The sequence below is a fragment of the Cyanistes caeruleus genome, chromosome 8, assembly GCF_971803275.1.
Source record: "Cyanistes caeruleus chromosome 8, bCyaCae1.hap1.1, whole genome shotgun sequence".
Lineage (NCBI taxonomy): Eukaryota > Metazoa > Chordata > Aves > Passeriformes > Paridae > Cyanistes > Cyanistes caeruleus.
The window spans coordinates 26,777,679-26,789,906 of NC_141708.1; the positions used below are offsets into that span (position 1 = coordinate 26,777,679).

Below are 12,228 nucleotides of genomic sequence, written 5' to 3' on the forward strand. Positions count from 1 at the left end.
AGATAGAGGGAGAGCACTAAATCTGCAAGATGGGTGAGCACAGCAGCTCTTGTGGCTTGCAACTACGATACCACTGGGATTTTTATAGATGCCTTTTGTCACTAGTAATACTGCGCTGCATGCAAAAGAAAATTCATTCTGTGAAAGAGCAGTCCTCACACGCAATGGAGACAGGCAACAGAGAGAACAAACAGAACAGCTCCTCCGATCACATGGTCTAAGCAGACATCTACTTATATATATAACGAACAAAATTCACTTCAAATTTAATTTCCACTGAGTCTTAATGCAGCTTAGCAAGCCCCTCCCAAGAAAACAAGTACTTGTGTTTTAGAAGTACTTCTGAAGTGTTGAAGAAAAATACAACAATTTCTACTGCATCTCATTTAATCTTTCATTATGCTTCAATTAATAGTTTCTGATTTTCAGTCAGGATGTACATTAATAATCCAATTTGCATTTGAGACCTACTATTCATTTCTCTTTTCCATCCTCCCCATGAAAGTACTAATACCTAATACTTGAAACTATAAAACCCACCACAGTTTTTCAAAGACTCTACAGTTTAAATCCACCATCTCACCAGATCTCAAAATTTTCCTGCTATACCAGCAAGGCACAGTCAATACAAACACCAACCACTGCAATGTAACACTAAAGTTTTACAAAAAAAAGGAAAAAAAAGACTAACACTTTTTAAAACAAAAAAACCCAAAACATTGCACTGGAATTATTAATACAATTTCTTAATAAATATGGTTGTCATAAAACAGGAAAAGAGCATTTTTCACTTTACCTTCAAGAAGCTCAGATATTACTGAAGAACCCAAATTACATGTATAAAATTTAAAATTAAGCCATTTTATAAAGTATAATTATTGTTTCAGCTGAAGTTACCAGCCACATAGCTGCTCACTTAGATGTCTGACAACTGGAAACATTTACTCTTGAAATTGGAAATAAAGTCAAAAGCATTGAGACATATAGGCAAAATAGTCACTTTTATATTACTATTCTTCCTATTTTAAATCAACTTGTTTTACCTTCTCACAGAAGTCAGTAAGAGCTGTGAAGTCCCATTTCTTGGAATAAGCAACGTTGTACCTCAGTATGGCCTCCTAAGGAAGAAGCATAACAAAACAGAGCTTAAGAGATAATTATTAATGGAAGAAAAACGATTTTAGGAAATTTCCCTGTTGAAAGAACAGCACCATCTGGTGGCTAAAATCTGCCACAGAGCCTACCAAAATCTGTAACACTTAATTTGCTCCACTAATATAGAGCAAATCCTTGATACTGAACCCTCTGTTTTGGGTCTAGCAAGGAATAAGCTTCAGTCTATAGGGTTTTTTCTCATAATACAAAACAAGACAAGGCATATCTCCCAACAAAGAACATAAATGTTCCTCGTTCCACACTTGCTTTTGTTAACAGTACCAATAAAAGGTATTTAAAGTATAAAAACAATATAGCAGAAGTTGTACCGGTTTAGGAACTTAATCAGAACCACAGCAAAATTAAATAGATCCTTTATGACAATATCACCCTTAAAAATTCACAAGAAGGAAAAAAAAACTAAATGAAATAACAAAGTTGCTGGGGAAGCTCTATTTATTTATTTAAAGGTTATCTATGGCTTTTGCATCCTTCTCCTTCCCTGCTTTTCAGGTATAACCTAAATTACATTATTCTTCACCAAAAAACGTAATAGCAACCCTAAGCTGCTCCAAATCAATATTCATGTTACTGTAAGACTTTATGTCAACATAAGAGTTAAAGAGCATTGGTCTCCAAAATCTACAGATTTTTGTTAGCAGCTTGAATTGTGATTTTAGTGGAGTGAACTGATGCGAAGAGTTATTATTTCCAACTCTCTCACCTGTGCATCCCCAACCAGCTGGCTACACAAAACCCTCACACTATGTTTACCACAGACTAGTATACACTGCTGGACAAACATCGTTTTGTGTAGACTTAAAAATGGCAATTCATTTAAATATTCTGAATAAATTCACTGGTAACACTTAGTACTCATTAAGAACCTTCATTCTTTAGGAAATCCCTTGAAAAGCAGAGACTTTTTTATTCTTTATTTTTCTAAGTCATTAAACAAACAGAACCAAGCCAGAATCCCTGGCAGTATACAAACAACCTGAATATATTTATATACATATAGACTGGATTTCAAACTAACAGGCTTACCTTCAAATCATGTGAGCAGGTAAATTTGTTAAGTAAGGCAGTTTGGATTAGTTCCCATCGACTTCCAGCAGTTCTATCTCCATTCTTTAAAATAAAAGCCCAAAACAAAGTCAAAGTTATTCAAAACATAAAGACACATTTACTGTCTTCTGTAAAATTGTTATGTGAAAAGACTGACCGTATTTAATAGAGGCTGTAAGAATTGTTTTTTTCTGAGTCGACTATCAATAATCATTGTAGAGCTTTTACTACAGGACAGACTTGCTGATTATATTCATCCTAGATTGAAGTATTTCAGTGGGTATGTTTGAGTCTCAAGCAGTGACAAGAAATACTAGACTAATAAAGCATGCAGGGCTACTCTCTGCAATTGTCTTAGCAGAACAACGGTCAGATACACCTCACTATCAGCAATACCTGATAGAGTATTATAATCAAACTGTGATTACATATTCATTCACATCTGTTGAAACAGCAAATTGCTTCACACACACAAAAATATATAACATATAAATATGCTAGTAAATAAATGTGTCATTTATAAGGAGTTCAAGTTTACACTCCATGTAAGTACAGAAATATATATATATATCATCAAATCATTGGCTAAGCAAAATAATTACCAGGAAAAAAAAGTTTTCTATTCTATCTGAAGCATCGTGACCCAAAATCCAGTTTTTCAGACTTGATTTTCTAATTCCATAATCAGTCTAACAATTGAGCAAATCCAGTAAACTGAAAACTCATCTATGTGGAAGCAAACTTATTTGATCACACAACTGTAAATACTAAATCTTACCTCATCCTCTACAGGGTATAAATTTTGTTCTGAGCAGGGCATTTTAACATGCTTGTTATCCCACAAATCTTTGTAGTGAGTTGGAAAAGGTTTAGGTACCTCTCCTTCCCTCAGAAGATCTACCTGTAAGACAAAACGACAGGGAAAAAAAAAAAATCAGATTCTACTTTCAAGTTTTTAAATGGAAGAAATAAAAAGTAATCAAAAATACAGTTTAAAAAGCTCTCCTCTACAGCCATCCTTTTTGGAAAGGGCAAAGCTACAAATTAAACATAGGATAGCTACTCAGAAAAAAAATCCATCTGTTAACCTCACATTATACTTGTTGATAAGAACACCACCTTAACACACTCAAATAAAGGTAATATATTCAATTACTATATATCAAATCACCAGCTAAAAATTTCCTCATTTATCAATGCAAGTATCTACATATTTTCATCCAAGTATTTTCAAAATGGAGTTACAAATGTAGCCATAGTAATGAGCAGAAATAGTATTTTTAACCTAACACTGAAAGGGATGAGGAACCATTATACAAAGAGCAATATCTCAAGTTTACTCAACAGAACGTCAGAAAAGTAAAAAGAAAGAACACCACATTCTTAAAGACTTAATTTGCTATTCAGCCCTCTAGCAGCACTAGGTCTCTCAGAATATGTATTTAAACTCAATGTTTATCCTTCTTTTGGTTGGGATTTATCCATCACCCCATAGTTTTCTGGTCACATTTTGTTTCAACAATTGGATTGCATACTGCTCCAAAGGATTAAAGGAAAACTTATCAGATTTGATCTAAAATGCAGTGGCAAAATTGCAAGAAACTCTGCTTCATTCCTTGTCCTTTCCATATCTTGACTATCTTGAGCCTTTTGTGTGTCTTGAACCCAAACCAGAATCACATTAAAATGAAAACATAGCATGAAAACATTGGAAGTACCAATTTTACTTGTAGACTTATTTAAATTCCCAAACTTTACAGTTCAGTCAAGGAAGCACTCACAATCCCCCATAAAACAAAAATACTTGCCCCTGAAAAGACAGAGGCAGCAAAACCATTATTGTGTTTCTTCTGGATCTTAATATCCCAAATCTATGGATCAGAATAACCAATTTTCAGGAAAATCAGTTGCCCTAGTCCACTTGCAAGGAATAGCAAGAAATAGTACAAGCAGGATGTCAAAATCTAAGACTAACACATGGGATTTCATATTACTGAACCCTTCAGGCAGAACTCTGACTTGAGGCAATGCAGTGCATTACTGTACCCTGACAGTCACGGTGTGGTTGCCTGAGGGTCGCAGGTGAGGCAGACGGGCCCCACACGCCGGCATCCTTCTCATCTCTTCAATCGGGGTCCCAAACCATTTCTTGTTGGTTGGCAGAGGAGGTGGTGTATATTTAGCAATCTTCCTTCCAGGCCTCTGGGGTTTGAATTCACACTTTTCTTTCCTGCTGTTAAAATACAATACATTGAAACGTTTTACTTCCCCTGAAAAAAAACTGATGGGCACATACAAACTTCGACCCCAGGGTTACAATAATAGCAGTCAGTTTATTTGCCAGCCTTTGCTGCGGCCTCATGTCAAAGCTTTATCTGGGGAGAACTCCCACCAACAACAACCTTCCCCCTCCCCAAGACACACAAGCACATGTCTACCAAAACACTCTTCTCTACAGGCTGACAAAGCTCTTCACAGAACTGTAGTAGGTTAGCAAACAGGGTATTCCTCTAGAGAGTCCTGCTCTTTCCCAAAAGGATCTGTATCCATGGACAATGCCCCAGTAAAGATGTGCAAAACTACTTTCTTGCCCTACCTGAAGGACTTGAGCCAAGTCAAAGAATTGCATGTTATACCAAAATACAGTCCTTTTGTTTCTGTGCACTCCTTAGATGCTTATTCACTTTCTCCCACTGAAATCTAAGGTCTTCAGAGCAGAGCAGAGATTATCCTTTTGTCCTTCCACAACACCTGGCATGCAGGGTCCTGTGACGTGCTCAGGGCTCCTGTTCTCATTGCTGCATTGTAATCACCAGTCCTTCTCTCTCCCAAATTATTAATAGAGCCAAACAAAACAATCAAAAAATCCCCACTCAAACCCAAAAAATCAACAAAAAAATCCAAACATCTCTACAACTGCTCTTGAAAGTGAATTTTTCCATGTCTATTTCAACTAAAGCATCAATAGCATTGATGGTTCAACAAAAGAGATTCACTATTTTTGACAGATCAAACTAATAAGAATTCTAAGAATTGCACTGGACAAACACATCCTTCAAAAACCCTGCAAATAATCCCATTAAAAATAAGTTATTTCAATCTTACGTCAGTTGTCTTTGTATCTTAAAATACATTTTGCAAAACTCTTTATACAATCCAGCCTCTGAAATTCTACCAAAGAGGAAATTTCCAAGCATGTAAAAACCAGGTGAAGAGGCAGACAGAATGCTACCTTTTCTCCTCAACTTTAGGTATCCTCATGAAGTGAGAAGTGATTTTGGAGTCCCTCTTCACACCCGGTTTTGCACCTTTGCACTCTGATGATGGAGCAGGAGAGATCCCAGGTGCCTTTGTATGCAGACTGTCCTCTTTAACAGAATTATCTACTTCCTCAAAGCTTTCACAGCCCTTGGCAGAAAAACGTGATTTCCTTGACTCCAATTCAGCATCCCCATATTGAATTTTAAAAGATTTGTTTATGGGTTTTGACATATTAATCTCCTCTCGTTCATCCAGAAATGGGCTTGTTTCTTCATCAGCCTCTGACCCATGGCAGCTATTTTTAGAATTATCCACATCCATCGGTGACTCTGGTTCACTTTCTTTCTCAAAAGCAGGCGAGTCCCCTGAATTGCTCTGACATTTGCTCAGTTTCCCAGGATCTCCGAGATCAGATGTACAGGCATCACAACCAGCATCTGAAAGTGGACTTTCTGGAACTACATCCCCTTCCTCTTGTTCACCCATTAAACAGACAGAATTGCAACTCTTCAGCTTCTGTGAATTGCATGAAGCCACTTGTCCATCTGTCTCGACATCTTTTGAAGAAGTTTTTGAATTTCCCATTTTTGAAGCCCGGCCTGCTGATAGTTTCCTCTGAGTCCAAGTGGCATTGGTTTCTTCACAGGCTTTCTGCTTGCCAGTTTTGTGCATCTGATCAATGTTGGCATTTTTAATGAGGTCTGCAGACTGTGGCCCCTTCATGGGATCTGTATCTAAGACTGTATCTTTTTCCTCAGCCTCCCAGTTACACATGCTGCCTGTCTGCGGCAAATTTACTTGCTTTGCACCAACTTCCACAGATATTTTTGCATAATTTTGCTGACAAGTATTCTCTAGCTTTTTCACATCATGCTCACAAAAGTTCTCTTTTTTAATGGAAGTCATCTTAGGATTTGCTTCAGTATTGTTATTAATTTTGCTGTGTAAGCTGTGGAAGAGAAGTAAGGGAATTCAATGTCTTATTTCCAAATTAAATTTCTGTGCTTATTTTTTTTTTTTAAGGAACAATGTTAAACTTAACAGAAAGTACAGATTTTTATTCTATCTACTCTGTAAGTGAGCACTACTAGGACCAACAGCTTTTACTGCACTGAGCTCACTAGCTCAGTGCAGTAAAATCACCAAAGGACGATTAATCAACTGCTTACCTCAGAAATATACTAGTCATTCATATCTTTATCTTCAAATCTAAACATTTTGACACTATCATCTAGCTATTTTCTCCAGATTAAAAAAAAATTAGAAATTGTAATAAAGTCCTCCATAACTTCCATTTCTATCCATTAAATACAATGAGCAAGGAAATCATTGGTTTTATGACCATTCCCTCACAGTTATAAATTCACCAAAGAGGGCACAGCAATCCGTAGTCTTACTCTCTTACTTTCATATAAAGCCCATGACTTCAAGAAAACTCCATACAAAAGTTCAAGTATAAAATGTATTTCAAACCGATAATAAAAAGTAAAAGATGCATAAAAACTTCCTGATTTAAAAAGAACCTGATCTGTCTTCGTGTAAGGCAGGGCAGGATAGAAACATGTCCTAATGGTTACACAGGGAAATTAAATGAAGTGTATGACGAGATGTCAGAAAGTCATTTCACATTTACATACTAATTTATGTGTCAGTGTATTGATAAAGAATTAGAGGACACATGAATATTAAAACAAAAACTGACTAGTCTTGGTGAATACACTACTCTGAACAGTATCTTCTCCTGAATGTGCTGTTACAACACTGTATATTCCTTATGCAAACTGAGCCCACTAAACTCTAGTTATACATCTAATCACTGCCCAGCTTCCCATTTACACTAAATAAGAAAATATACAATTACCACACCATCCTAAATTCAGCCATTGAACATTTTAATAGACTAGAGATTCCTAAAGGCATTAACTTTCTCCATGAATGGTAACAGATCCTCTTCTAAAAGACCACTCAGGATAAGCAGAGATGATAGCTTGGGACTTCATCCACAGAATGATTATTTGAAAACAAAAGGATCTTAGAGGTCTTTATTTCACAATAATTTAACTTCCAATGTATGCATTTATTCCTGCAAATTTTGATGAATAAAACTAAGAGTTACGGTACTGCTGCCTTCTCAATGACTCTTTAAAGGTACTGCCAATATCTGTTGCCAACCTGAGAAATTGAATCTAACACAAATTTAAATTTGTGATGCTAACTGCAATAGAAAGGCACATGAAATATTTACACAACAAATCTGTTTCTGAAAGTTGCCTGGGCTCTAATCTGTCAGCAGGGATAGAGAAGGGCATAGAAGAACAATACTCTAAAGGGAATATAAAAAAAATAAAATAATTCATTCCCTCCTTAAGAATCCTCTTGACATCCTTGATTTACTGGAAGCTGTAAGCCTCTAATTAGCCCTGCATATTTCTGTATTAATCATTACCACAAGTCCTCACAGCTATTTTTAGCACTGCTATGGACTTAGATCTCTATTTATTAGAAAACATCAAAGAAAAATAAACCAGCACATTTATAACTGCAACTAAAGAAAAATAATATCTGATATTCCTCTGCACCAGACAGTTAAATTCTCTGGAGTATAACTTTAAGGCAGTTTTGCAATCACTGCTCCTGAGAGAACACGTTAACCAAAAATATCAAACGTTACCTGGTACCATTCAGCAGCAAAAATTTGTAACATGTTTCATATAAAAAACCTCAAGGCACATGACCACCTGTAAATCCTGTCTATAATTAAATCAAGCTGCACATATTTAAGCTACAATTGCAGTCCAATGAGACAAACCAAAACAGATTTTTGTCTGTAAATTAACAAAACAGTGAGCTGGCCACAGGACTATCAATGCAAATAACTGTAACTGTTAGTGCCCTATGTCAAACAAAAATGAAAGCAGAACTTGACTAACGACATAGTCTGATATTACAACTAAATTGATCCAGTGTTTGGCTTCCACTGGAAGCAGCACTCCCACTTTGCCTTCCCTTGCTCCATTTTCTCACCTGAACAGTGACACGCTTCAGGAATCTATGTCAGCAATAAGTTTGGACTTGGGTGATTAGAGAGGATGGGTGGGGGACTAGTTAGTTAGCTGTTTGTTACTCAAGATAATGTGCCAAGGTAAGGAAAGCAGCAGAAATGGGGCTGCCTCCATTTAGCCAGCTGTACTGGCAACCTGCACTTCTGGCTCCCCCTAGGGCCCCTCAAAGGACACAACTTTTGAACAGGTTTATGTTGTGCTTTTTACCTTCTGGACTCCGTTGTCTTGGGTCCTTTATTCTCCAACCAGCTGGTAATTGTCCGCTGTTTACAAACTGAAAAACCACAATTCACTGTTATTACATGAAACATGATAAAACTGCAACATCATTGCATATGAAAAAGATAACTTGTACTGGGTGAAGATAAAAACACCTCCAATTAATCTCTTATTAGCATCTCTACTACAGGGAGCATCCAGACACTAGCACTATTAAAACTGCATGTAATGCAATGTTTAATTTGCATCAGTCGGCAGCTGTAGGTTTTTTAAATAAACCATACAATTTCCAGGCATGGTGTAGTGGAATTTGTTTCATCCAGCCTCTTTTTAAAATACAGTTAAAAGGTTAAAAATATACAGTGAATGTGTAGAACTAAAAACAAAGGAACTTGAACTTTCTAGTGCTCACCATTACCTTTAATCACCACCACAGTGAGCCCCAAAAGCTTCTGATGAATTTTGGAATGAAGAGGCAACATGACATAACTTAAAATCAATAAAGAATAAACAACAAGGCATCTTTGATGAACCATCCAAGAACTTTATTTGCATGTAGCATACTGTGAAACATAAGGCTCAATATAAACATAACACACACTAGAAGTACGAAAAGGACTTTTTATTTTCTCCTCTATCCATCAACAGCTTGAAAAGCTTTTCAATGCTTACTCCCCTAAACAGCAACAAAACGAAGGACACAATTTCTTCAGATTTACTATCAATAACAGAGTTCCAGTTTTATCTGTGTGTTGCTGCAGCTCAGACAAGCTTTCAACAGAACAGCATCATGTAAACTGATTATGGAGAGACTCTGGGGGTGGAACAGGGAGAAAAAATTCAAAGCAGTTCTTACAAAACTAGAAAAAAAAGTTTTTGTAAGTAAAAAGGGTGTTTAGTTTTGTTGTTTTTATTTAAAGATATTCTGCAAATTTGGCAACTAGCTTCAATACCCTTTCTTTCCATTTGCCAAGAGAAAGCATCTCCCTGCCACTGCTGACTGTGCAAGGAGTTTGTTCACTGCTTTCAACTGGGTAGAGAACAGCTGGAGTACCTTATTGTAACAATAGTTGTGCAGAACTTCGAAACCAGCAAATCAGATCTGGCTCTTCTGAGTATGGGAAGTCTCAGCAGTGTTCTGCAAATGGAGGTTGTGTAACTTGTAACAAAGATGGCTTAGGCCATAGGTAACTTAAGAGACATTGTTTCCTAAACACTTCCCTAGCATTCAAGGCCATCAACACTTTTATACAGCTGCTTATCAAATACCCTAATCAGAGGACACCGTAATTTTTAGAATGAGAAGTAATCTCCAAAAAATATTGAAATTATTTTCTGCTATTCCGTAATGGCACAAACAACAGTGCAAAACTGCCACCATGTGACTGGGTTACCAGGAAGCAGTGCCAAACTGGATGTAGGCTACAAGGATACCTGTGCCATAATTAGCCACAATCATAAACAAGTCATGAACAATCAGCTTTCCTCCACTCAGACACAAATACCAGACTGACAGATTTTATTAAAAAAAAATATTTTTATTTCCAAAGATTCACTAAATATAAGTCTAGTAGTCATGTTGATTAGAAAATTTCACCTTCTTATACTATTTGAAGTGTTAATCCAAATTGCCTACAGGTAAGCAGCCAGAAAAAAACCCAAAAAACAAAACAAACAAAAATCTGAAGAGACATGTTAAAACATGGGACAAATAAACCTCTTCAAAGGCAGCTGACTACCTCTTGAGGTGTAAACTTGTGCTAAGAAAGAAATATTTATTCATTAGCGCAATAAACAGAAATAATGACAGCAGCAGCAGAACAGAACAAAATGGCTTTAGTTTGGACTTCAACATGTGAGCAGCCATGTAAGCCCTCCAACCAACAAAACACACATCACTTTCATACTTCCAGCATGGCTTTTTGCTACAGATAAGGTGGTGAAAACAAGAGGCAACAAAAAGACAACACACACTTATTCTCAGTGTAAACAGAACCAGATTTTGCTGACATTTTTTTTTTCCAATGGCATCTTTATTTCTACTCAAAACTCCCCAAACCATTCCCATAAAACAAATCATCTCCTACAATCTACCTAATTTTCAGACGATTGTAATTTACTCTGTAGGAGTGTACACCACTAACACCAAACTATCATCTATTCAAAGTTGCCTCTTAGGAGTCAGTGAGTTAGTAAGGTTTAACTATTCAGCTGCAGATGACAGCAAATCTGTTTGGGCTTTTTTTCCCCTTCCACGCACTCCTTTCTATTCCTGAAAGAGGTGCATTAAAATTTTATTTTGGCAGCGTTAGCTCCAAACAGAAGACAAAACTAAGGAAACCACGTGGGAACTTGGTCTACACAGCTTTGTTAAGAGGCAGGAGCCGCCACCCCACCCCAAAGGGCCAGCAGCGCTCCAAGCTGGCAGCCACGTGCTTGTGTGAGCTCCTGTCATTAGTCTTGGCTCTCCCTGTGTGACAGCCTGGCACAGCCCCCGCCGAAACCCTTATTTCCCGCAGTATTTGTCCCCCTTCTTGCGGAACACGCTACATTTTGCGGCTCACACCTCTCTTCGACGATTTGCACTCTCAGTGGAAACTTGCAAAGAATCAGGCACAAAACCAACATAACGATCCTGCACCCAAAGCCGTCTCTAAGGGGAACCAGCGCACACTGACCACACCAGCGGGCTGGGATACAGGGGACACGCTGGCACCGGGAAGCGAAGTTAGAGACAATTCCAGCCCAGAGAGGAAGGGCAGCTCCAGGCAGGCTCCGTGCACAGACACATGCGGCCTCCGCCGTCCAACGCTGCCCAGGCAGGCAGCAGCACGGCAGAGCTGCCCTGAGCGCCAGAGCGGGACACGGCGACTCGGAGCCTCCGGCTCGGTCGCCCCCTCCTCCTCCCGCCCAGGCCCCGGCGCGACCCCGACGGGGGGAGCCGAGCAGCGCTCCCATCTCGGGCCAGTTCAGCGCTGCCCGGGCACCGCCGGCCCGTCCCGCACCCCAACAGCGAGCAGGCTGCCGAAGGAGGCGGGGGCGGCACGGACGCCAGAGAGCCCCGCTCCGCGCCTGGCCGCGCCCGCCGCCCCGGGGCCGGTACAAACCTTTATTCCCCACGGCGGTGGCGGAGCTGCTGCCCCCGGGCCCCTCCTGCCGCTGTTCCTGGGAGCCGCCGCCGGGGCTGCCGGGGCCGGGCCGGGCTCTCTTCAGCGGGGGTTCCCGCTCGCAGCCCGCGCTCATCCTCGGCGGGGCCGCCCTGCCCGCCGGGGCCGGCCAGCACCCGTCCCCTGGGGACGGCGCGACGCTGCGACAGCGGCTCCGCCCGTCCGCATCCTCCGTCCCGCACGCCGGGCTCTTCCCAAAGAGCGGGGGGCGCGGCGGGGCCGGGAACGAGCGGCGTCCGGCGAGCGCGGCCCGGCGCTCGCAGCAAGATGGCGCCCGGCGCGCCTCACCCCGTCGC

The 12,228-nt window shown here is 39.7% G+C and overlaps 1 protein-coding gene across 3 annotated transcripts in view; it reads right to left on the reverse strand.

Annotated features, from left to right (window-relative positions):
- The window catches only part of PARG (poly(ADP-ribose) glycohydrolase), a 61,249-nt gene extending 49,037 nt beyond the window's left edge, over positions 1 to 12,212 (reverse strand). Inside the window, exons 1-8 of one of the 3 annotated variants that reach the window (XM_086900840.1) lie at positions 11,873 to 11,979; positions 9,820 to 9,903; positions 8,754 to 8,820; positions 5,456 to 6,433; positions 4,270 to 4,456; positions 3,002 to 3,124; positions 2,203 to 2,286; positions 1,044 to 1,118 (exon numbers count right to left, since the gene is read on the reverse strand). In XM_086900840.1, coding sequence (XP_086756966.1) covers positions 1,044 to 1,118; positions 2,203 to 2,286; positions 3,002 to 3,124; positions 4,270 to 4,456; positions 5,456 to 6,390 — 1,404 coding nt within the window. In that variant the 5' untranslated portion in view covers positions 6,391 to 6,433; positions 8,754 to 8,820; positions 9,820 to 9,903; positions 11,873 to 11,979. Of the gene's footprint in view, positions 1 to 1,043; positions 1,119 to 2,202; positions 2,287 to 3,001; positions 3,125 to 4,269; positions 4,457 to 5,455; positions 6,434 to 8,753; positions 8,821 to 9,819; positions 9,904 to 11,872 lie in introns of all 3 variants that reach the window. The other 2 variants (XM_086900837.1, XM_086900838.1) reach the window with 2 other exon arrangements.
- Positions 12,213 to 12,228: the final 16 nt, after the last annotated feature.